The 26,701-nt window shown below is 41.5% G+C and overlaps 1 protein-coding gene across 6 annotated transcripts in view; it reads right to left on the minus strand.

The window, feature by feature from the left end:
* hspa12a (heat shock protein 12A) overlaps positions 1-26,701 on the minus strand; it is an 80,374-nt gene that overhangs the window by 33,281 nt on the left and 20,392 nt on the right. For 4 of the 6 annotated variants that reach the window (XM_038737250.1, XM_038737247.1, XM_038737249.1 and 1 more), the window contains exons 2-6: positions 17,711-17,787; positions 16,972-17,099; positions 10,990-11,176; positions 10,568-10,672; positions 10,072-10,188 (exon numbers count right to left, since the gene is read on the minus strand). In XM_038737250.1, the coding sequence (XP_038593178.1) occupies positions 10,072-10,188; positions 10,568-10,672; positions 10,990-11,176; positions 16,972-17,099; positions 17,711-17,787 (614 nt within the window). The remainder of the gene's footprint in view (positions 1-10,071; positions 10,189-10,567; positions 10,673-10,989; positions 11,177-16,971; positions 17,100-17,710; positions 17,788-26,701) is intronic. The other 2 variants (XM_038737248.1, XM_038737246.1) reach the window with 1 other exon arrangement.

The raw sequence follows: 26,701 nt of genomic DNA on the forward strand, positions 1-26,701 counted from the left end.
GGTGAATAAAGAGAAAGGGCTGTGGGTGGTGTCATCGCCCCAGGAGAACTAACGGATGATGTAATCTGAGGAGGAGGAGGAGTGGTTACAGTGGACCGCTGTTCATCCTCCCTCCCTCTGTCCTACATGAACAGCCAATCAAATGATCCACACTGCCTGATGCTGAGTCACTGCAGATGCCCAGCTTTCACTCTGCTCAGTTTCTCTCTACCTCAGTGTAATACTGACATCCCCTCTCTGTCAGCTTGCCCTTTATCCGTGCCTCCTGCAGATACAAGATGAAAGCTCTACTCCCTTTCTCTGTCTGTGCCCTCATCTACAGTCCCCCCATTTACCTCATCTTTTAGCATCCACACCAGGGAAGTAATCAGGACAAAAATAATGATATCAGTTTGGACGACAGCAGGGAAACAGGAATCTGAATCAGTGTCCAAAAACCTGAATGTACTTTGAAATAATTTCTAGAACAGAAATCAAGAAAATAATGGGAAAACATTTTAGAAAATAAGGTTATTTATCTTCTTTCCAAGAGTTAGATGAGATGATATCAATCTCATGTCTCCAATAAGCCTAGATATTTTTACAAAATCAATGGATCATATGACTGTGTAATGTGAAAGGCTTCAGTCATAGTAGGGGTGGGGGGGATTGATTCAAGTAAGACTTGCAATTATTTTCTTCTAAGATTTTGAATTGATTCACACTTTTTACAAATCAATTTTTTCCCCCATTGAAGTATACTTTTAATTTTCTCCTCACTGCTTTCAATGTTGACTTGCCGTGCGTCTTTTCAGGCTTCCGTATAATCAGAATCAGAATCAGCTTTATTGCATGGTATGTGTACACATACGAAGAATTTGACTCTGGATTGTACATTGCTCACGATGTGCTTACTAATACAAAAATACAAAATCACAATTATAAAAATAAAATAAAGTCAGACACACACTTCAGTGTAGACAACACAAATATACACACTATGAACAAAAACAATATAGACATATTGACAAATAGTGCAGTCAGCAGAGTACAAAGGATGCAGAAGTATGTACATGTCGGAGGTGGAGTGAGGGGTTATTTGTGTTTGTGTTGGGCTTGGGTTAGTTTTGGTTCTCTTTCTTTCTCTCCCTCTCTCGCTCTGGGTCTTTCTCTGTTTTCCCTTGCTTTCCTAGGAAAAGTTTGGCAACTGGTTGGCTGCAGACAATCGGCTAATTGGTCCACCTGTATTCTGGTTCCTGATCAGCTCCCCTTTATCAAGCCTGGCAGTCCATCCAATAGCTGCTGGATTGGTATGTCAAATTAGTGAGTACAAGACTTCGAGGCCCATCGCAGTATCTGGTTTTCTGTATTGTTACCTATGATACTGATCACTCTGTTCCCTTCAGGTTTGGAACCCTGCTCACCTGTTCTAAACTGTTGTTCTTTGTCCAGTCTGCTTTTGGGTTCAGCCACCAATGCTGACAACTGGCTAGTCAGTTGATGTTAACATTGGCTCAAATTAAAGTTGCACACAACTCTGCTGTGCAGAATGCACATGTAACATGAACAGGAACTTTTATTTCTCTTCTGCTACATCGAACACAACACTTTCAGTAACTATTGTACTTGCCACATTACAGCCTACTTAAAGGGTAACTTTGGTATTTTTCAACGTGTACCTTATTTTCATTGCTGCTGACATGACTGTTACTTCCTACAACAAACCTACAGACACACAGGTTACCCACAAGTCCACCTTCCTTATAGTGGAGGTTCAGCTAGTAACACAGCAGAGTCAGGCTGTGGGCGTGCCAACCCAACCTGAGGGCTGTTTCACAAAAGCAGAATTTAGAAATCAGGATAAGAGATAAAGCTAGGTTTGACCTAGTGTGATCAGTGCATCCTGGCTTTATCCTACAGTCTGACAGCCAGTCTGCCAATGTAGTAAGTATTACCTGAAGGACATCCACAGGTGAACAGTTCCTGCTGTGCTAATTGATAAGTGTTTTAGTGTCAGATGTCTGAACTGCACACACTTGAAAGATTTTACAAAATAAAATATCAATAAAAACTGGCAGGACTTGGACTTAGATATGGAGCTAAAAAGTGGTAGGCCTACTGAGGAAACTGGAAATCCAGCAACTACAAAAAAAGTGATCACTGCAAAGCACACTGTAAGCATGACTGTAACACAATGTATTAATCATTGTTTTCTTTCCCAAGCTCGCGGCAGATGAGTGATCCCAGGAAGAGAAAAAAAGGTAAAAAATCACTGGAGGTGTCCTCTCCCTGTTGTTTCATGAATAAACAGTGCACAATATAGCCTCCTTATTGAAGTGGGACTATAATTTGGGAGTATTATACAATTATGAAACGTAATATATATATATATATACACATATATATCTCCCAGTTTGGGGGTCACAGCCCCCAGTACTCCAATTACCACTGGCACCACTGTTGCTCTTACTTTCCACATATTTTCTAGCTCCTCTTTCAGCCCTTCTATTTGTCTCAAGGTTCTCGTGTTTCTTCTTCTTGATGTTGCTGTCGCTTGGGATTGCCACATCTATCACTGAAGCCTTCTTCTGCTATTTGTCGATCAACACGATGTCTGGTTGGTTAGGCATCACCAGTTTGTCAGTCTGGATCTTGAAGTCCCACAGGATCTTAGCTCGGTCATTCTCAACTACCTTAGGAGGTTTCTTCCATTTTGACCGTGGGACCTTCAGCCCATACTCATGGCAGATGTTCCTGTACACTATGCTAGCTACCTGGTTATGGCGTTCCATGTACCCACTTCCTGCCTGCATCTTACACCCTGCTGTTATGTGCTGTACTGTCTCAGGGGCATCCTTGCACACTCTGCACCTGGGGCCCTGCCTGGTGTGGTAGACCCCAGCCTCTATTGATCTTGTACTAGAGTGCCTGTTCTTGTACCGCCATGATTAGTGCTTCTGTGCTGTCCTTTAGTCCAGCCTTTTACAGCCACTGGTAGGATTTCTTGATATCAGCCACTTCTTCTATTTGTCTGTGGTACACGTTGTGCAGTAGCTTGTCTCTCCATGAAGGTTCTTCGTCTTCCTTGTCCTCACCCTCGGGTTTCTGCTGCCTGGAGGTATTCACTAAGCCCTTCATCTGTGGGGGCCATCTTCCTGATGCACTCTTAGATCTTTTTTGTTTCATCTTGGACAGTGGTCTTGACACTCACTAGCCCCCGGCCTCCCTCGCTACGCTTGGTGTACAGTCTCAGGGTGCTGGATCTGGGGTGAAACCCTCCATGCATTGTGAGGAGCTTGTCTTGATGTCAGTGGCCTCTATCTCCTCCTTTGGCTGGTTTATTATCCCAGCGGGTTATCTGATGACTGGCAGGGCGTATGTCTTGATGGCTCGGATCTTGTTCTTCCCATTCAGCTGACTTTTCAGGACCTGCCTCTGTAGGTATTTGGCTGTGGTGGACTTCCTTGCTGCCTCCTCATGGTTTCCGTTAGCCTGCGGCACCCTAAGGTATTTGTAGCTGTCCTGAACATCTGCAATGTGGCTTTCTGGTAGTTTAACCCCCTCGGTTCTGATCATTTTCCCTCTTTGATACCATGCGACCACACTTGTCCAGTCCGAACGACATTCCAATGTTGTTGCTGTAGATCCTGGTAGAGTGGATCAGTGAGTCTATGTCTCGCTTATTTCTGGCATACAGCTTGATCTCAGCCATGTAGAGGAGGTGACTGATGGTTGTTCCACTTCGGAACCGGTATCCGTAGCCAGTCTTTGTGATGATCTGGCTGAGGGGGTTCAGGCCTATGCAGAACAGCTGCGGGGATAGTGCATCACCTTGGTATATGCCGCACTTGATGGTGACTTGTGCAATTGGCTTTGAGTTGGCTTCCAGACTTGTTTTCCACAGCCCCATTGAGTTCTTGATGACTATGGCTATTAGTGTCCTGTTGATCATTTCCAAGCATTCCAGTATCCATGTATGTGGCATTGAGTCGTAGGCTTTCTTGTAGTCAATCCAGGCGGTGCACAGATTGGTCTGCCTGGTCTTGCAGTCTCGAGTGACTGCTCTATCAACCAGTATCTGGTGCTTGGCTCCCCTGGTATTACTGTCGATTCCCTTCTGGGCCATGTATTGAGCCATGTGCCTACTCATCTTAGCCACAAGGATGCCTGACAGGAGCTTCCATGTTGTGCAGAGGCAGGTTATTGGCTGGTAGTTGGATGGGATTGTTCCCTTCTGGGGATCGTTCATTATCAGGACTGTCTGTCCTTGGGTTAACCATTCTGGGTGGGTCCCATCCCTCAGCAGTTGGTTCATTTGTGCTGCCAGGCGTTCATGGAGTAAATGTAAATGCTCCGTACTTGTATAGCGCCTTTCTAGTCTTTTCGACCACTCAAAGCGCTTTTACACTACATCTGCATTCACCAGTCACACACATTCATACACTGAGCCTAAGTGCTCAAACATCTAACTGTGAACTAACATTCACACTCACTCATACACTGGCGGAATAGCCGCCAGGGGCAATTCGGGGTTCAGTATCTTGCCCAAGGACACTTTGACATGCAACCAGGATTGAACCGCCGACCTTCCGATTAACAGCCAACCCGCTCTACCTCCTGAGCCACAGCCGCCCACACCGGAGTGCAGTTAGTTTCTTCAGCCAGTGCCAGGTGTGGATCATGTCAGGGCCTGGTGCTGTCCAGCGCTTCATACCTGCCACTCTTTCTTGGATGTCTGCTGTTGTAATGTTTACTGGATCTTGTTCTGGGAGATTTCTGTGATCTGTTCTTATATCCACTAGCCACTGTGCATTGGTGTGTGTTGGGATGCCTCTTTGTCCCATATGTTCTTCCAGTACTGTTCAGTCTCAACCCTGGTTGGATCTGATCATGTGTTATCACCCTGCCACTGAGAGTACACTTTGGATGGTTCGGTGGAGAACATCCGGTTTATTCTCCTGGCTTCTGCTTTTCCCTTGTATCTCTTTAGGCGGGTAGCCAGAGCGGTAAGTCTTTGTTTGGCAGTCTCCAGAGCCTCAGGTATCGACAGCTTGTTGTATATCTTAGGTCCTTCCTTGCACCATTCTGTAGCTCTGAGAGCTGACTAACCTCTCTTCGTGTGCCTTGATCTTGGCCTCTAGCCTTCTCCTCCTTGGAGGGTAATGCTCTATGTGGCTTGTGGTGTTCATCTTATAGCCAAGCATCTCTAGGATCACTGTTGCTGTGGCATACATCAGCTCATTGGTCTCGGTTATGGCTTTAGTAGGGATAGTATGTAGTGCTGCCTTCACATCTTCTAGCAGACTTTCAGAGGGTACTTTGTCACTTAGCCTTGGCAATCTTGGTCGTTGTACTTGGGGGTTCAGCTTGGTTATGATCTTCAATCGTAGGTCAGTCGCCCTTATGTTGAGTGATTCTGTGCCGTAAGGGCTTGTTGTTATTGGGGCTTGGGACCCAATCTCTGAGTGTGGAGATGATGATGACATCTCCCCGCTGATCTGTCGTCCTGGCTCCCCCTTGCTGTAGCAAATTTGTTGTACCTCATCAATCTCTAGTTGTGATAGGAGTTGCCGTTTGCGATGTTAGAACACTGAGCTAGGTGTTGTTTCTCTGTCAGTGTTGATGATGGGTTTCAAAGCATCCATATATCCCACAGTCTCTGCATATAACCCCTCTCACCGGGATTGCTTGTATAGTAGCATTGCATCAGATCCATATTTTCTGCTTTAGTCCATGAATGTCTTGTTCCAGTAGCCCATTTGTCATCAGGTTGCCCTGGCTCCGTAGCACCTGACGTGGACCTTGTTGACACGGGCGACGTCCGAGCCGGTATGGCTCTTGTATTTGCGGTTTCACTCATGCCTGAGGTAGGCAAGTAGCAAGTAGCAAGTAGTATTAAGGACCTTGCCTAAGGGTCCACCTAGATACCCCCACACAGGACATTCTTTCATAAGAGGCAGTAACTTTGACCGACCGGACACGACCAGTTATTGTTTGCTAAAAATTTAGGATCCCCTGGATTAAAGATATTGTTCTTTTAAGACCTCTGATCAGTAATGTAATGATAATTTGATCACTAATGATAATTTACAGTAGTTTTTTTTTTAATCAAATCTTTATTTAACCAGGCAGGACACTTAAGAACAACTTCTTATTTACAAGGGTTTTCAAATTCATATATTGTCGTATAGTCATTAAAAGCTCCCCTAGAAACTTCACATCACTAACAATCACACACGCTAAGCCCCGGTTCCCCCACCATCATACTGTCCACTGTCTCTTCTGTCTCTGCCTCAAACCTCTTGCCTTTTTCTTCACTGCAGACAGCCACACCCAGGTGACCACATAAACAGATGGTCTGAAGAGACTTGCATGCAGGTTTTAAAATGATCTGCTTGTGAGGACCCTCCACTGACAAGTGCAAGCATAAATAGGCATAGGCATTTTTAATTCATACAAAGGTTGTGTGATCCACAACACACTACTAAGCCTACATAATGTAACAACACTGCCTTACTAGTTGGCTTAAAATAGCTTAAAAAAACAACCTAACGTTTAGTTAACATACCTCAATTTCCGTACGGTGAGCCAAAGTGGCAACCTCCATCCCAGCAAGCAATAGTCGTCATTTCACCGTCTAGGTTTACTATATCCCTGATTCAGTCCGGCTATGAGTAACCCACTTCCAGCCACAATAACTTTACATATGGTTACATGATGTTTTTGCCATAATAACTTGCAAGGTGTATGATATTCCATCATGTACGCAAGGTCTACAGGGATTACAAGGTTTTTGTTTAATTTCTGTTGTTGATGTTTTACGCGCAGCCTGTGCGTAGCCACGATATAGCTCCTGGGCTACAAATAGTTAAGTCAAAATGGTCAAAAATGATTAATAGTGTTTTTTGCCCTGGCAGTACATGAGATGGTTGATACCCCATTATTTTTGCAATGTCAATAATATCTACAAGATATTAAGTATCATTTAATTGACATGGTCTATGTAGTCACGATTTAGCTCTTATTTTGACAGGCTACGTGTAGTTTTAGCCCACGCAGTGAAATAGAGGCAATCAGTGGTCTAATATCAACGGCTTGGCTGTAGCCCTGTTTCAGACCAAATTGGTTACATGTAGTTTTCACCCATGCAGCTGTTGAGGTGCGTGACATCATATCATCAAATTCAAGTAAACATTTGAAACATTTAAATTATCTTTATATTCGCGGTAACGTTCCCTGCATTAACTTTCATTTTAATTTTAAACAAAATGCAATTACTAATTTCAACCGCTAGATGGCAGCTGTAGTCCTACTGAGACATGACTACTGGCAACGCGAGACTTGAAAGTTTGTAGACATCAGAGTTGCCAGATCTCGTGAAAAACATATCTGCCATTTTTAAACGAGGGATATGTTACGACTTCGGCCTTTCAGCGAGCAACGGGCGAGAGTTTACTGCAAACACTGGAAGCGAAAAGACATTTACTTTGGTCTTGTAAGTATCTGTGTCTTTATTTGACATGTCTTCATTATTTATCTACATTATTTGTTAACATGTAGGAACCTTGACATTTCAGCGGGTAACGGTGTAGAATAAGTCACGTTGTGGTTAGCTTAACATGCTGCTTGCAAGTGTAACTTAATTGTTACTCCATGATACCCACAGGTTTCCTCGTGCCCTTAAAAACTCTTACATTATATTATCTGAATTCAGAGGGGGTGAACATGAAACCTTACCTATTATAATTTGTTATGAAAGCCACACATATATTTTACTCACTAGATCATGATATCAATTTGCGTTTTTGACTTTTGACACTAAATATTTATTGCAAATTATACAGCATACAGTCAGCAAAGCACAACAATAAATATTCAGAACAGAACACTTACATTCACAGCACATAGCTCTCTCCAAAGAATAAAAGCTGCTTTCCCAATTGTCTATTTGGTTGTTCTAATGTAACATCATGGCAAAAACATGTGTCCTTTTCAAGTATCTTTATAATAAAATAAGGGTTTTTAAATTAAAAAGAAAAAAGCGTTATAAATTAAAAGTTGTTTTTTTTTTTACCTTCATTAAAATGATAATTAGAAATATACTGTATGTTTTCATTTAAAATGATTTGCTGATAGTAGTCATGTCTTAACAAAACAGTGAACACTTATAATGTTTACTTATATTCATATTCTTACATATTTAACAGTTACCCGAGAGACTGGCGCCACCCGAGAGACCCATCTGATGCTCTTGCTGCATCAAGTAGCAGCTTAGATGAAGATCTAGTTTTGGATGCAGCCAACCCATTTATTTTGTCATTATTTATGTTTTTATTAAGGCATGTTGTTAAAATTGGTAGTATTTTCATATAAACTGTTTTGTATTTATAATATATCAATAATTCCTTTATATTTTCATCATGTTGTATTATCTTAAGTCTACGTTGTTATCCTTTTTCTTAATAAAATCTTTATATTTAATTTGTTTGGACTGATTATTATTTATGAGAACCTGTTATGTTTGAGTAAAAAAAAATCCTTTAGCCACTATTCTGTACGTCTATTAACTTTTCACTGACAGCCCAAATTCAACCTTGTTTTAGCTTATACCCATTTTCACCGTCTAATACACGTCTATATGTAGCCGTTCAATGGTGGTCTGATTGATGACTAGACTATTTTTGGGCTATGGTTAGACGTCTACCAAACTTTCACTGACAGCCCAAATTCAGCCCTGTTTTAACCTACACGTCTGGGCTATGTTTAGACATCTATTAGACATCTTTTATCTGTGAAATTGCTTGCTGGGATGGCTGAAAAATTAAGCTAATGTGGAAGTACCAAAAACTTAATTAATTAAGTTAAATTAATTAGTTAATCTTGCTTTCTGTAAAACTCAACAGATCTAATTTTAATCTGTACAGCTGTCAGTCTGCACACTCCTCATGTCATGATTGACAGCTGAACATTTCTCACTATTATATCGGCCGGAGTAGGTCCCAGATGTGCTCTGCCTGTCAGATCTGATTTACAGATGCCATAACACATCAACACATTATGATTGGCTGTATGTTGGCTGTATGGATGCCATGTGCCACAGACTCAAGCCACCAGGGAGTGTACCATGCTTTGAAGGCAATGTGACACAATGGCCAAACCTTTGGATTACATCTTCCAGGTACGTCACATGATGCACACTGGCACACTTTTTTTGTCCTAACCTCTGCGAAATGACTCATTTCACTACCAGAATTAAATGAATTTGCTCTGATAACATTTGGAAGGCTGCACAATTAAATTATTTTATCCCCATTCAAGATAACCGAGGGCTAAACCAGAAGTTAGCAGCTCCACAAGTCTCGGGGGTTTGCTCTATAGGCCCCATGATGCCGAAGCTATGCAGATCCGGGTTGTTTTCATCAACAGAAGTCAACCTTTTTTGGCTACATGAGCCACTGAGCAGCTTTCATAGGAATGAACAGGGCCCTGACTCTGATGCTTCATTCTGTTCTCCTTATGCATCAATAGTGGCGATGAGTCATCCATCTTTATTTAATTTGCTAAGCATAACAAATGGCCCTGCAAGATGGATTCCATTTGTAATATCACAGACTGAACCCTTTCACATTGTTTAAAATGTGTAAGACGTGTTACCTTGTTGGTCCTGAGGTTAACTGCAGTATTAGTAGAGGATTTATTACTGTGTTTTTCTATCACTCTTGGTACTTCTCCTTCCTTCCTTCTCTTCTGTGTGTCTTTTTTGTCTCTAAATTGATGACTGACTCACTCCCTATGTCCTTTACCACAGCCAGTAGGTCATTGTGTTTGTGTATGGCAGTCACGACTGCAAGTCTTGATTACTGTGTGACATTGCAGCAGCCCTGAGCATGCACATCTCTCTCTCTACAGTGAATCTCCTAACATAGGCATAATTTTAAACATCGTAGTAGATCCTGTCTTCAGCCATTCTCAGTATACGGTTACAATTTCCTTTAAGATTTGGAATCATTCATTTGCAAACCAGTTGTGTTCAGACTAGAAATGCATGCTGGGATCTGTCAGTGTACACGTGAATGAAACTTTTCAGCTTACCTTATAGGCCGCTTCCCTCATGAACTGCTTTGCAGGCATTTTCCAGATGGCAGGAACAGTGATTACCCATCTCACATCATTATTATCAAACTCGCCACCAGTCTGATCACTCAGCTCCTGCAGGAGGAAAAGCCAAACACAACCAACAGGTTAGAAAACTTACGGGCAGGGTTAGTGGGACACTGTGGGCTCAGACTATTGGGGTAAAATATTTTAAAATTCATAAACAAGAATTACTGGGTCAGATTTATTGCTTATTGAATTACATGTTCCCAGAGCTATTTATTATATCACAAAATACAGTCAGATTAGGTATTTTGAATACTACTACTACCATAATAAGTAATTGGAGCAAACTGACCACTGGCTTCAGGGTTCATGCTGGGATTGAGCCCAAATTCTACAGTGTAGTTATAAGACTAGCAAAATAGAAAATGCATTGTATGTGTAATACAACAGAAGATACACGAGTGCTTACATGTTACATGCATGTTACCTTTAGTGCTTGCTCCTTAAAGAAGGCCAATGCATATGCAAAGATATCAAGAGCTTTCACTCGCTTCCCATTGGCCGCTTGGAGGTCTGTGTCAATGGACAGATTCTGATTGCAGAATTGTAGAGAAGTTATTGAATTTAGAGTTGAATGAAGGACAATATAATCAAAACAGTTCAGAACAAGAGTACATAGACACATTCATCATATGAAGAGGGGATATGATGTCTAGATTTGCAATTACATTTTCAGCATCTTCTGTGCGGATCTGACATGCTGCCACTGGCAGAAATGTCTCCCATATAGCCAAAATTAGGAAAGGTCAACAGTATGCTGCAGTATCAGCTCAGGCTCATAAAACTGAAACACAGTACATAACAAAATCCAGAGTGATGTGCATTTCTACAGTATGTTTCTATCCTTACTGCAGTGGTGTGAAGCTTCATTTTAAATTTTTCCAGGTAGAGCCAGTGTTTGGACTCGCTGGGGTCCAGGTCATGGTAGAAGTCACGCGCCGCGTAGCCAAAACTGTGGAACTTCCTGTCTGGAGTCAGCAGGATTGTGGTTGGGGTCTTCTGATTAGACACACCAGGGTCCCCCCCTTCCCAACGCCTGGGAGGAGAATAAGTCAGTTATCAATGTACAGTAAGTACCATAAATCTGTATTTCTGCTTTTGTATTAATAAAGTAGAGAGCTTTGGAACTGTTAGAACCTTTAAAATGTCAGCTGAATAATCATTTCCCAGGTGAACCTGTTTTGACACTTTCATCAATTGCACATGCTGTTATGAATCTATTATAAGCTATGTGTGAAAAGTCAACACATTTCAGTTCATGCTTTTTGTAACAGTTCACAGTTAACTTGTAAACACTTCTGTGAGGTTCAAATCAGTAATTAAATTCTGTCAGAAAAGGCATATGAACTTATCTTCTAGGCTAATTGAGCTATCACACTATTTCCGGACAAATGGGGGCCAGCTATTATTAGTGTTATCTCTGTTCCTTGGGAGAAGTGTATACTGGGATTATGGAGGCCATCTAAAAAAGGCCTTGTTCAGACTGCGAGTGAAAGTGTATCCAGACTGACTTTAGTATGGACAGCAAAAACTTAGAGATGCAACGATCAACTGGCCAGTTTTCATCTTAGTTGTCCATGACCAGTGACCGGGCCTGATCAGTGTCAGATATCCAATCCTGTTCCGGTCGCATTTACACACATGCTGCTCTGCAGGGTGTTTCACATCATGTGCATAGCAGTACAGTCAGTAACAGACTACTGTCAAACACACACAAACATACACACATGCTAAAACATGTCATAGGCATGCCACAGTAGGCTATATTTAGCTACCCATTTTAGCACTTTGCACAGAAACACAGAGAGAGACGTTATCTTAGAAGACGTGGACATGGTGGATATTTTAAAACACGAACCAGGAAAAGCAACAGTGAACAGATCAGTGCAATGTAATTCAGTAGGCGATGGCATTAACAACATGCCTTCTCCATATGTGGCTCAACTGCTGGTGAAACCGCGGGTGAAAAAATCCAAAATGCAAGTTTTTGGCCGACTTCATAAAAGTGCTGATGAAAAAAGTCAACAGGCGCACGTGTACAGCAGCCAGTTAGTTTGAAAACCAGTAGGGATACAACACCGGTCATAGCTAGAACAAAACGCAGCTGCCTTGTTTTTTACGATTTGGTTTTGAAACGAAATAACCAAAGAATGAACCATTCAGATTCAGATTAAAGTCGTTTGTGAGGAAACACTAAAATAAGGTGGAGAATTAAGTAGGATTAAAATCTAGTTTCACCAGCTGAAAAAAAGTGTTTCTCTAATAACCTACCACAATTAATCCAAGGTTAACATACATGTATCAAATTGGATTACTACAGCAAGCTAACAGTAACCTGATTACATAAACAATGACGTAAATCACCTTTTTTTTGGTTAGTAAATCACACCGAAAATCAAAGTAAACAAACTGAAATCTCAGGATAATTCAACCTGTGTGACTTTCATAACAGCAACTCATAATGTGACTCAGTAGTGTGTTTGGCCCTCACGCCCTTCTATGCACTCCTGACAATGTCTGGGCATGCTCCTGATGAGACGGTGAATGGTGTCCTGGGCATCTCCTCCCATACCTGGATCAGGGTCTTAGGGCGTACTCACACTAGGCCCGGTTGCCTTGTACCGTGCCGGAGCATGTTAACGTCATCACTCAGTCAGTGTTTTCCATACATTTATTTGTTTGTGACGGCCCGGCACAGTATCAACGCTGACCGCCACATATTGATATGTGATTTTCTTTTACTAGGCCTATTTAAAATTGTAGTTGATAGCAGAGTGCTGTGCATATATTCGTGCAACACCTTGTCTGTCTCTCTCCCTCTCTCTCTGAACACAGCCGCACAAATCTGTCCAACACAACTGTCAATGTCGGAGACCCACCTTAAAAAAACTTATTAGCAAGCATGTAAGGAGCCTAGCTGATAAGGAGAGCTATGTTAACTTTAGATCACAGCTGGGTTTTTGAGGTAAGCACGCTGTACATGGCTGGAAGTAAATATCGACTGTCATTCTGTGAAAAAAAGCACTCTTTTTCCTGCATGGCACAGTGGAGTTTGAGTCGGGATTGCTAGGGCACGGTTAGCGATCACACTAGATGCGTACCGTGCTGGAGTCCAGTTTAAGGAGCGATCACACTGGTCTAACGAACCGGACTTTTGGGGTTACACGTGCCTGGGCACGGTATGGATGGCCTAGTGCGAATACCCTTATTGAGCTCCGGGACTGTCTGTGACGATACTCTGTCGCGTCGGATGCACTGAAAGATAATGTCCTAGAGGTTCTCAATTGGATTCAGATCTATGTGGGTCAGTCATAGGCATCAATGCCTTCATCATCCAAGAACTGCCTTCTGGCCACATGAGGCCGGTCATTGTCCTGCAGTAGGAGGAACCCAGGGCCCACTGCACCAGCACAAGGTCTGACAGTGGCTCTGAGGATTTCATACTGGTACCTAACAGCAGTCAGCATACTGTTGGCTAGCAGGTCTATACAACTCTCCAAGGATATGCATCCCCAGACCATCACTGACCCACTACCAAACCAGTCATGCTGGATGATGTTGCAGGCAGCAGAACATTCACCACGGCGTCTCCAGACTCTTTCACGTCTGTCGGATGTGTTCACTGAGAACCTGCTCTCATCTGTGAAGAGAATAAGGCGCCAATGGTGGACCTGCTAATGCTGGTGTTCTCTGGAGGATGCCAATGATGTTACACAGTGCTGGGCTGTGAGCACAGATCCCACTAGAGGATGTCGGGCCCTCATGCCACCCTCATGGAGTTGGTTTCTGACACTTTGGTCAGAAACATGCACACCAGTAGCCCGCTGGAGGTCATTTTGTAGGGCTCTGGCAGTGCTCCTCCTGTTCCTCCTCTCACAAAGGAGCAGATGCCGGTCCTGCTGCTGGGTTGATGCCCTTCTACGGGCCTGTCCAGCTCTCCTCATGGTCTCCTGGTGTCTCCTTCGTGCATTTGAGACTGTGCTGGGAGACACAGACTCTTTCTCATGACGGCAAATATGGATGTGCCATTCTGTAGAAGCTGGACTACCTGTACAACCTGAATGGGCTGCAGGTACCATGCCAGTAGTGACAAGGATACTAGCAAAATGCAAAACTAGAGAACAATCAGAAGGATAAGGAGAGAGCAACTGTCTGTGAGCACCACCAACAAAACCATTCCCTTTTTGGGGGATGTCTTGCTGTTGCCTCTCCAGTGTGCCTGTCACTTTCATTTGCACCAAAACAGGTGACAATGATTCACAATCGTTATGCTTCCTAACTGTACAGATTGATATCCCTGAAGTTTAACTGACTTGATGTTATAGACGGGTATCTTGTATACAAACACTACTGGATGCGCGTGCAGCCAGGGGGCAAAAGCGCTTTGGTAGCCAGTCAGAAGACTGTAGTGAACCACTGTAATCAATGTAGATTATGCATTGTTTGTAAATTCTGTCATTCAGAGTTGGATCTGTTTGTTTGAGTTTCATTTCGCTGCAGGACAGTGAAACCGGACGTAATGTTGTTCAAGTCAGCTGCTAGCCAAAAAGCTAAAGGAAGAGTGGAGAACAATGGAGAGAGGCGTTCTTTTCACAGCAGTAAGTCACACTCAGAGATACAACATACTTGCTTGATTTAAAAAAAAATCTCTGACAGATTTAAAGATCATTATATGCTTCGTAAAAGTCCTACTCATCGTTGCTGTTATGAATATGCCATTAGTTTAAAGAGTCGAGAGGGACCTGCTTTGTTTTTTTATTATTTTTAAAAAGCCTATATCCATTGCCTATATGATCCAGCATCCTCTGGTCTGAGAGGCTGCAGTGTTTCCAGTTCAGCTGCTTGTTGACTTTCTAAAATACACTGCTGAACAGGTTTCCCGTCACTTTTAAGGCTGGGGTGCGGTGGTTGAAAGTAATTGTAACGGAACGAGTAACGTGACTACTTACTTTTAATACCCAGTAATAAGTAAAGTAATATTGTTACTTTTTAAATGAGTAATAAGTAAAAAGTAAGTCATTACAATTTCTGAGTAATTTGCCCAACACTGCAGCTAGATATGCCGCTAAGACAGAGTGCTGCTTCCTGCCCCCAGTTACACGCGCATCTCTGTAATGATGTTGCACAGAAACCCGTCTATAGTTGAAGTAAATTTATAAAGATAGTGTTTGTTCTGTTTTTGTAGTTTATTCCAGAGGAAAACTATATTTGTTAAGCTACAAGATGTTCGCAGTAACCAGGCTGCTATGGTTTAAGTCTCTAAGAAAGAAGGAGTGTAATTTGTTGCCCATGTTTCCTGGTAATAAAATAAACAGTTGTTGTTTCATGATACTTTATCATCTGTTAATTTTAATCCTTAATACATTGTTTTTAGGACTAATTAAATAAATATACAGTATACTGTATAATGCTACATGATAAATAAAAGGCTTCATATAGACCCAGAGATCTGTAATTGGTATCGGCTGATACTGTTTTCAGCAGAACAGAAATTTATTTCAATATCCTTTATGTTTCCTATATTGATGTGTATACTTGTATACTTGTGAAAAATAAAAACCATTCTGTTTTGAATGTGTTTTGAACAGTTTTGGACACAAGGCGTTCGCATTTGAAAAATGTGCTGCAAATATATATTGTTTTGCTGGTGGTGGAGTAGAAATGAGAAAAGAGTTCATGGATTTTGGGGAGAGTGGTCACTGAATACAATTTTGTAAGAGCAATAAAAGTCAGTTTCAGTTTTGACCAATGCAGGTAAGCAACTGAAAAAAACTGTAATTTCATTATAATTTAGCATACATGTAGTTATCCCAAAGCCTGTGACTAAGACTAAAGACTAATACAAACCTAGGTTACACGCTCTGTCAAAGTCTGTCTCTGTCCCTCCTCTTCAGCCACTTTCCTGGTTCCCCAGGCCCTTTCATTACCACTTCCCTCCTTCCCCCATCATCTGAACTGGGAAGTTATTAAAGTCAGAACAGTGACTCTGGCAAATGCTGCACAGCATCTCCAGCTGGCCACGTGGGGCTGAGCACCTCTGAGAATTACAGATAGCTGACATATTCTTCTTCCCTAGCCACTTAACCACCAGGTAAAACTTTACATGTCGTGTGATGTTGGGGTTGATACTGTAGCATATGAATACAAAAAAAAAAAAAGGTGATGGGTCAGAAGAAGTGTCCTAATTCAACAAAAGAATGATATTGAATGGCTTCAGTTATTTTATGCTTCCCAACAAGCTCTCAGCTGCTGAACGCTGATTTCACTGGTTAGTGTCAAAGTTTTCATCTACTTTGTGGTCTCCAGTGTTTCCACAAGTTAATACATCTTGCCTCTTCAAGACATCATTCACTGCTTTATCTGGTGGTATGCCATGGTCCTTATTTGGTTATTAATTGTTCATCACTGTTTTCACTTCATTTATTCTTGGCTGCATTTATTCACTCATGTGAATGCTTAGTGGTTATTAGTTGTGTGTGTAGAAGTTCACTCTTCACAAGACAAAAACGTACTAGCATCATCCAGTATTAAAGCAACATTATGTAGTATTTTTATCTTAAAATAACAGCTTCAAAATCATTTTGATGTTACACTGATTGTGATAGGGTGAATAGTGTCTCTATCATCGCCACTGTGGCGATGTAACGCTGGAATCCTGCGCAGGACATTTATCACAACAAGAGTTTTTTCCCCCTCAAAATAGGGATATATGATTCTTTTTCTTTGGTATTTTAAATTATTAGATTGATTCCAGGATCGTTATAATCTGCATATAAGCTTTAGCCCACCCCCATACTTCTTGTCAGTGTCTGCATTGCAGTGGTGGCCTACCTCATAGTGTGAATGCACTCTGGCTCCTTAGTGAAGGCGTAAGCATAACCACTGGAAGTGGTGCCAAAGTCAATGGCAACCACCACCACGAAAGACGGCCCTGATGGTACTTGGTCTGTGTCGTTCTGCTGTACAGAGAATACACAGTTTCATAGGGTTAGGCCATGTGATGGTGACATTTCATGAGACCAGCTGACTGACTTCAATGAGAGGGTTACATACACACACACACACACACACACACACACACACACAAGCAATTTAAGCTGTAAATAGCCCACTATTATTAAAATAATAGTGTGTAAATAATTGTGTTTGATAAAGGGCTGCTAGGGGCAGAAGAGTCACTGGTTCAGAAAGTATCTTCCTCCTGTATATGTGTTTTATCACTGTTGCTGCAGTGACGTAATCTGGTCCTCCCACTGTGGTTTTCTAACATTGTTATGTAAGACACATGAGTGAAGAAGAGGAAACAATAAATAGCCAGTGAAAAGGGGCAAGATCAGACCGACCAGACACTGTTACACCAGTATGGAAGTAAAATATAATATGACTCTCTAAATACAGGTATTGTAGTAGTCAAACGGTAACAAAAACACATTTTGTCACAAGATTTACAGAATGACAGTGAGAAAAACTTCTTTTTTTTTGAGGAATCACTACTGACAGGAAAACAAACAGCCTAAAATGTATGGAAATATAAATAAATTAGTACATGTGCATAACAGAACTGAGTAACCTGAGTGTGCGAAGGAGACAGTGGGGTGATTCCAGGGTCGCCCATGCTCTTTGCTGGAGAAGGATTAGCCATCGCATCTGTACAGGAAGACAGAGAAAGATATCGATGTCACGATCACTCACTGTACCTTTTTCACATTGGACAACACCAAGGTGCTAGCTGTTAAAACTAAACTGTCACCACAAACAAAGCATTATTTATTTCCATTTATTAATCACAGCATTTACAATAATCACTTAAAATCAGCAGGGGAGGCACGCAGAAACATCTGCTTTTCCCTCTCTCTCCATGACTGTCCCTTCTCTTCCCCGTCATGTCTGTGGTTTGCTGCTACAATGGGGGGAAAATGGAGTGAGGGGCAAACGTTCCATTTACAACCACGAAAAGCAAACAAGCTAAGACACCGAACTTAATGACGTTTCTTCTGTCAGTCTATCTATCGAGCTCTATTATTGTCTTATAATGATAATTTAGGAGATAGAGCAGGTCATTGATAACTGCCTCAGGTTAGTAATAGTTCCTGTTGGGGACAGTGTGACGTGTTTGTGTGTATGTTATACTGTCTTACTGTGTTGGCATTGATAAAATTTTGACCTTTAAGGTTAAACAACCACAAATTCCTGTGATCTGCAGTCACCTTAATCCTCCTGGAAAATATAGGATCAAGAGCGGAACTTTCAGTTCTACTAAAACAGCTATTTAGTGGCACCCTAATTCAAATGGCATTATTTCATTAGCTTACCACAGGAAATTTCTACTGTAAACAGTAACTAAGATGTTGAGCACAATGCTACAAACACACTTAGTAGAAATGCCATGATTGGTCAGGTGGCTAAAAATGTCTTTGGTTTGATCCCTGTAGCTGGCAGGAGGTTTCCTCTAATGGGCCATTATGATCAAACGATGGTAGCTGAGGATCAGGCTCAGAAAGTAAACTCAGGAACTACTGTGAGGTGCTGCCAAAGAGGCTCAGAACCAAGAACTGAACACCAAATCACCCTAGAGGCTCTGCCAGGCTGCTGACCCTGAACTCTGGAAAGTCTCAGGCTGTGAAAGCATGAGATGTGAAAATATGGTTCTTTTCCTGGTCCAGAGCTGCAGACTGACAGCATCTACTCCATTCAAACAGCAGAAAACGTCTGTTGCACCTGTCTTTAAAGCACAATGACATTTCAATTGAACTGGAGATTGTCTCCCCATTTGCTACCATCATTTTCATTAGTCTGCTTTAATAGCCTTCACAGAAAGTGTTCTTTGAACACACAAAATAATAACACCCCCTCAACGTATTGTAAGTGTCTGGCAGAATTGTCTCACAACGGGACATCATGTTATCCATCCTAGTTTTCCGCCTCACTCACCCTTTTCTCTTGTCCACCCCTACAGAGTGGATGAGTGGTCTGAAGACCCATAATACACTTTTCCAGGCAATTACGGTGCAGAATTACAGACCGCCTGTGGCTAGATGGAGTCTAGCCACCATCCAGCCCGTCTTTCTGCGGCCCTAGCAGCCCACTCCCAAAATCACCTTTGCAACCTTGAGTTTTTATTCCCAACAATGGCCATAAAAATCGAATCACGATTAGAGAAATAAAGTAATTGCTCTAGTAGTAAATCATATCTCAAGTGCTTTAAAACTGAGGTTTGGCTCAGTTGTTCTTTGATATTGTTTACCTCCATCTAATAAGAAATTTCAGTACCGAGTTTCTAAACAGGCAGCTGTGTTCTGTGAATGCCAACTGTTTATCTACAACTTTGATTTATTCAATCCTACTTTTAATTCAACACAAAAAGGAACAAGAAATGAACTCATACCAGTGTAATGTACATACATTACAATCACTTGATTAAAGTGTGTTTAACATTGAAAATCTTGAATAACCCACAAAATACAGTAGAATGAATTAGAAATAAGGACTAGACAGCCATGCTAGCGGTTATGTTAGGCACAACGGTGCATTCAGCTAAATGCTAAAAATCAGCATGCTGACATACTCACAATAACAATGCTAACATGCTAATGTTGGACCATGGCATCCCTCTGATTAGAATTACATAGCAGTCAATCCAATAGTTGTATTGGTTTAAGATATTTCAGTCTGGACCAAGGTGGTGGACCAGCTGAAACTGCCATGCATATCTTTGCATTTCTCTAGTGCAAGGTCTTACTAATTATCAAATGACAAAGTATCAGACTTGTATCAGACACCAGAAAACTATTTTTTATGTCTGAGTTAATTTCATTTCTGATTTCGTTATTTCAACATAAAACATAGTGGCTGTATTCATCGTAACATCCAGTCATAGAAGCAGAAGCTTACAATGTGCAGCTTCTGTGTTTGAGCGCAAAACAAAGACAAAGAGGGACTATGTAAGGGTTACATGCCTGTGAGATAGCGATATAGGCATACTAAATGAATTGGTTATATTAGAAGACATACTGTATATCTCACTGTGTGATGTGTGAGGACAGACATTAACACAAAGTCTGAGACTGTGTATTCCTCATGATTTCTGACCTGTTATTAGCTTTCCTATAGGCTCTATCTCTAAAACAATTTGTACTGTATCCTGGTGGCAGTGTTCCAAGATGCATACTATGTAACACCTCCCTGGTTCCATCCCTATGTTAAATATCTCTCTCTTTCCCCGTGTTTCTTCTCTGTCACTCTACTACTACACAATATTTTCAGTGGTCTAATCTTACACTTGACAGTCGACTGCACATCATTGCTTAAGCTAACTTCTGCTTAAGGAAATATTTTTTTCAAAACAAATGCACAATCAGTCTCTCCCGTGGGTGGGTATACAACCCCAGCACTTAACAAAATTACTTTTAGTTTTAACAGCATAGATGAGGGCTTGCAGGGTCCTGACAGGCTGCAGATCACCCATCTAACACACAGTGCAGTCAAAGATGAGTCAAATTAAACAGGAAATTTTGTACTCCTTTGAAAAGCCTGCTGAACTCATGATGACATTGCAGCACTGACTGTGCAGCTGAAAGGATGTAGACTCTTATTTTCTCTTCTCTCAGCAGGAGCAGTGACTTCCTGTTGGCCTCACATTCCATCTATTCCTCAGATGTTACTCAGAGGCCTGAGCCACAACAAGGCTGGAGTTTAAAATGCTCACATCAATAAATAAAGGCTGTCATCAATTTTTCTGGCGACATTGTTACATCCTTGAATCTGCTGGACTAAGGTGACATTCACAGAGGGTTTGCCTGATGAAAAGAGCAGCTAATCCAATGCAGGCTTTTAACCTGCAGTCAAGGGAGAGAATACGTCACCAGCAACTCTTCAACCACGATGACCCAGACAGCAGCCGTCACATCACCAGGATAGAAAGCAGTCCAATAAAAAGCAATGTGCACTTTAGAACTGATATCAGAAAGCTATATTACTCCTAATTTCCATTTACTCCTAATACAGGTTTACAGCTTCTCACTCAACATCTGTTCTCACATTTTAGTTACTGTGTGTTTCATTTTTAACTCTCACATGACCAACCCTGATATCACACAACCATCTTGAATTGTCGGATGATGTGAATGCTAGCATGTCTTCCCATTTGTACTATCCATCCCATGAACAAAGCATTACATCTGAACACAGCAAGACTTTTAACGATTACGCTTCATCTGTAAAACTAGAGATGAGGCTCAAATGGACGTCATGATTTGGTTTGAGGAAAGAGGCCTACACCTTGCTGGAGATTTTTATTTAGCTATGATGTTTTATATCCCTAGCTTGATTAGGATAATGTTTAATAGAATTATGTTTAAGGTGTTTATTGAAAGATACACTGAACATTCAGGCGCAGTTTTCTCACTCGGCCTTATTACTCTCAGGCTGTGGCCTTCAGACCCACAAGAGGAGGAGTGAAACAGGATATATCAATCAATGTAATGCAGAGGTTGAGGAGTCTGCTCCGGGGACTACACATGTATTTGTTGTATTTGTTTATTTGCTCAAAATTGTCATTAAACTTGAGTTAATTTAAACGTTACTCGAATCTGTGTCTTATTGAAAAGAATACTATTCATATTGAAAGGACAACAGTTCATCAGATCAGGTCTAAGTTACAGTTATATCCAAGAGCATAAAGTGTGAGGGCCCGATAGGCCTCTGGCCCGGTCTTAGGGTTTTTCCTCCCACAACTGGGACCGCATAGTGCGGGAAAGTACAGTTATCCCCTGCTGTGGGGCCAAGATGGAACAGCTGATCATGACATGGCACAATAAAGGTGGGCTATACTGGGCCCGTGGTGTTTTTGTCAGCTGTTAGACTGATAGAGAGGAGGCAACATGCAACACGCGTCCTTGTCAGGATTTTAACCCTGGACGTTGTGGTTACGTACACCCTCAAAACCCCAAAATCTTTTGGTTTGTTATTTTTTGGTGTTTCTGGTGGACTAGAGGACTGTAACTGTGACACAACAGTGTCACGACTGCTTTGTGTACAGTAGAAGAAGCAGCAGTGGGTACTGTGGCATCAAGGTCTATTTGGAAAATATTTTTCCATTTTCTGTTTTTCAATAAGCTAACTTTTCATCTACAGCCAATCGTAACAACTGTTTTACAATGTCCTGCAAACATTTCAGAAATGTTTTTTATGTCCAAATTCAAAATGCAAACAAAAACAGGTCATCCATCATCAAAATGTTTGGTCTGATGTTTTTATCTTTTTCCAGGTAATCCCATGATGTTGTTTAAGGTTAAGAAACATACAAAGAGAAAATCACAAAACAACTGTACTGTTGATTAACATGCTCATCTTTACTTTGTTCGTCAACAGTAGTCATAGATTCCTTGATTGAACAAGCTTGGCAGGCAGGCTGGGCTTCCAGCACAACACAAGCAATCCAACTTGAACACACTGTTACATTTACATTTATTCATTTAGCTGAGGCTTTTATCCAAAGCGACTTAAAATTGCTAATTATATCAGAGGTCACACAACTCTGGAGTAATTAGGGGTTAAGTGTCTTGCTCAAGGACACATTGGTGATGGGTCACAGTGAGAGATTGAACCCAGGTCTCTCACACCAAAGGCAGGAATCTTATCCACTGCACCGTCACCACATATTGGTCAATTAGGATTTTTATCAATCATTTTGTCGGCATATATAAAGTATTTTTGTGGATGAGCAGTCAGCTGTATTCAATGGCCTTTTACATCTTGCCTGACTGTCAGGAAAATAAAAACTCTGTTCAAAAAGACTTTCTACAAGTTGACCTAAATTTCGCCCGAGGTCTGACAACTACAAAGTGCAGCTATGCTATAATAATAAAAATAATAATAATAAAATTGAATGTAGTTTACATATTTAAAAAGTAACCTGTGCATTAAATGTTTTAAGACACAGTGAATCTTTATGTAGCAGCCTGTTTCAGAGTGCAGTGGTGTCAAAGACTGATGAGACACAGAGACAGACACAAAGCACGGCACAATACAATACAGTAGAGGAGCCTCATTAAATTCACTGCGGCAAACTGAGCGGCTCAAACACAAAAAAATAGACTATGAAAGGGCCACATTCATAAGGGGCGACAGCAAAATTAATTTAGGGAGAGAATGTGCTGTTTCTTCGTCCCATCTGAGGTCCCATTCATGCCATGCAGAGAGAGCCTTCCCCCCCCCAACACACAAACACTCCTGTCTCCCGGCTGACTGCATCTACTTGGCCGTCAGCACGTAATATTATACAATGACATAGGTTTTTGATAATAAGTGCCAACACATTTTTTGAATTTTGTTGTTAATTACTTGATCAATACCTTTATATCTATTAATTGTTATGCCAAACATTCTTATTGATGTTAGAAAACTTACTAGATAACCTACTCGGACATCAGTTACTGTAAGTGCTCTTGGTTGCTGTCTAGTTTTGTTGGCTAGCTTGTCACCCAAGTTTCAAGCAACATTATGCTGCTACTGGTGGAGAGCGGACAACATATGCCTCTATAGATGTAACGTTAGCTAATAGCAAAGGCAGCTAAAAAGAGAAAAAGATCAAGCCAGAGTCTCCTGGGTGTTGGCGTGAGCTTTGTGAAATTAAAGGCTGCAGGACAGACGCTGAGCTGGCCTTCTTTCTGTTGGACTAGTCAGTAAAATCGCTGTGTCGTGTTGTCACACTTGCTTATTGTTTGGCTATGTTAGTAAAGTTGTCGACTTCATAAGCAATGTGATAAAAACAAATTTTAAAGCTTTGAATTACACTGAAACGGTAGGGGCCTCAATGACACAAAAAACCCTGTAGGTGTGTTTGACTTCATGCAGCCCTTCACAGAGCTCACTTAACGTGATGCATGCTGGACTTAACATAAGGCATGCTGGTTGGAAAGTCTGGCCAACTTTCACCAGACCAGTGGCTACGTCCACATCTGTCCAACCAGTCTGGAGGTTTGAGGCACCCAAGTTTCATAAATAATGCTCTATGATCTTAACTGCCAGAGTAACCATTACTGTACTGTAAAGAAATAAGCATTGCTATTCTCTATTAATCATTTCTTATTAAGACTTATGTAGCGAGTAATTGTGCCATAGTTTCATTAAAGCAAAATCTTGATACTTTGAGAAAGGCACCTTTTTGGGTTTCTGGCAGTTAAGTACATGAGAAGATTGATTTCATTCTTGCATGTAAAGTGTATTTCCCAAAATGTTTTGCTTTCATATTTGTGTATTTACTGGTCATGTGACGGCCTCAGGGTTGGTCCTATTTTGTTCTTCTCGGTTGGCTGTGTTTTTCAGATAAAGAAACAGACTTCTTACTAACCAGACTGGAAAAGATGAACATGAGTTAAAATTTTGTTTCAATACTTACTTAAACATCATAATATTACAATATGAGATTAAATTTTTTTCATCATGTTATCTATCATGAAATTCATTTTGTCTTCATCACCAGTCCCTACTCTAGCAGTTTGAATAAACAAATGACGCAAAGTTCAACCAGGAAGACTATCTCCATGCTACATTCATTCATAACTCTCTCACACACACTCTCTCTCTATTTCTGCTTCTCAAATTAGCTGACGGGCGTTCACTCTTTTGTTAAACCAACCAGATTTTGACACAATTTCCCTCAGCTAATCATGTAGTTGTTGTTAAACTTTAAATCTGGGGCATGTTCAATCTCAAAACATTTTGCACCAGTTTGCTACGATTTCTAGGCTAAACATGTTTCCTCGAAATGTTGTGTACACCACTAGGGCTTCAACCCCCCCTTTAATACCATACTGCCATGATGGGGTCAAATCAAGACTTTTCACATTTCTCATAATTATTGTAACATGTCATTAAATTATTATTATTAAATTCACTCTCCTGATTTAAGTACCATTCTGTCATCCTGATTTGTCTAAAAAGGTTTAACATGTTCATTTCTGACCTACAGCATAAAGAAAATGCTGAGGCTGAACAGCCAGGCAAAGGCAGATCAATAAATCTATATGTGAGATACTGCAGAGCAGGCAGAAAACTCCTTGCACTAGAGTGACTACTGGATTACTGAATCATGGTCAAATCATTCATAATCACAATAAACCCTAAACTGCAGATCTTCATGGATAAGCCAATACGTAGCAGTGAGAATGGTCACAACAACATTTAGCTGACTCTGCCTTTCATGCAAAATAGTAATACAAAGAGCTTGACACCGTTATCATACCAGCATAAGCATGTCATGAGAGTAAGCATGATGTGTCGTTCATCTGCTGCAGTAGGTTTCTTTGGCTGACCTCTGCGTCTACAGTCCTCACTGTTGCGTGTTTTTTTGTGCTTCTTCAAAAGAGCTTGGACATCACATCTGGAAACCTCTGTCTGCTTTGAAATGTCTGCCTGGGAGAGACCTTGCTGATGCAGCATGACTACCTTGTGACTGTATTACTTTTGACAGGCTGTCTTCAGCCCAGTAAGAGATGTGACTGGGCCAGCCTATTTATGACGTTCTTCTTCAGGGAAAGAAAGCAGCCGCTAGTCCTCTCTCCCTCGACCAGGGCTCCAGTTCAGTTGCTGAGTATGCTGTGGAGTTTAGGATTTTGGCAGAAGAGAATGGGTGGGGTGAAGTTGCTTTGCAGGGAGTGTTTATTCATGGGCTTGCTGATGATGTTAAGAATGAGTCCAGTCCATCCCAACCTAAATCTATTTTCCCTCTTCACGATCCACCGCAGAAGAGCCTACACAACGGGGAAGGGCTCGCCTCTATGGCAAAGTGGATAAGTTCCTTTTTAGGATCTTCAGTAATTGGAGGGGTCCTGATGAGCCATACCTCCACCAGCCATTCGCAATCCCATGCAGTTTGAAGCCTCATTCATGTGCACCAATAATTCTGTCCCTCTGCTAGCTCTAGTGGATTCCAGCACAGATGACAGTTTTATTAATTCCATCTGTGTTACCTAAACTGGGATTCCTGTGGAAGTTCTGCCTTCTCCTATGGATGTTAATGCTGTAGATGGATAACTCTTGGCCAGCATCACCCACTGCTCCCATTATTAGTCATTAACTCACCTCATGCACCTATTGTGTGTGTTAGGACAGCACTGTCTAAAAACACCATAATCCCAACATAGTCTGCTCAACTGGTTCTGTTGTTTGCTGGAGCACCTTTTGTCTCCAGTCAGCTCTCGCTCCAACTCAGGTAGCTGAAGCACCCGCTTCTGAGCCAGCTGACCTCTCCTTAGTCCACCATGACTTAGGTCAGGTGTTTAGCAAACAATGGGTCCAAAGTAGTGTGAGCCACCACATTGACTCTGATTGTGCAATAGACCTGCTTCCTGGTACCCCTTTACCCTCTTGTCAACTCTACAACCTGTCCCATCTTGAAAGTGAAGCAATAAAAAAGTGCATTCATGACTCCCTGGCTGCTGGTTTAATCTGTCCCTCCTTCTGCATAGACTACATGGTTAAAATAACATCACCATAGAATACAAGTATCCTCTCCCCTCATAAACCCTGCTTTTAATACCCTGCAATAAGCTAATGTGTT

The sequence above is a fragment of the Micropterus salmoides genome, unplaced genomic scaffold (assembly GCF_014851395.1).
Source record: "Micropterus salmoides isolate LMB-PRFRI ecotype aquatic unplaced genomic scaffold, ASM1485139v1 Ms_hic_scaffold_22, whole genome shotgun sequence".
NCBI classification, from domain to species: Eukaryota; Metazoa; Chordata; class Actinopteri; order Centrarchiformes; family Centrarchidae; genus Micropterus; species Micropterus salmoides.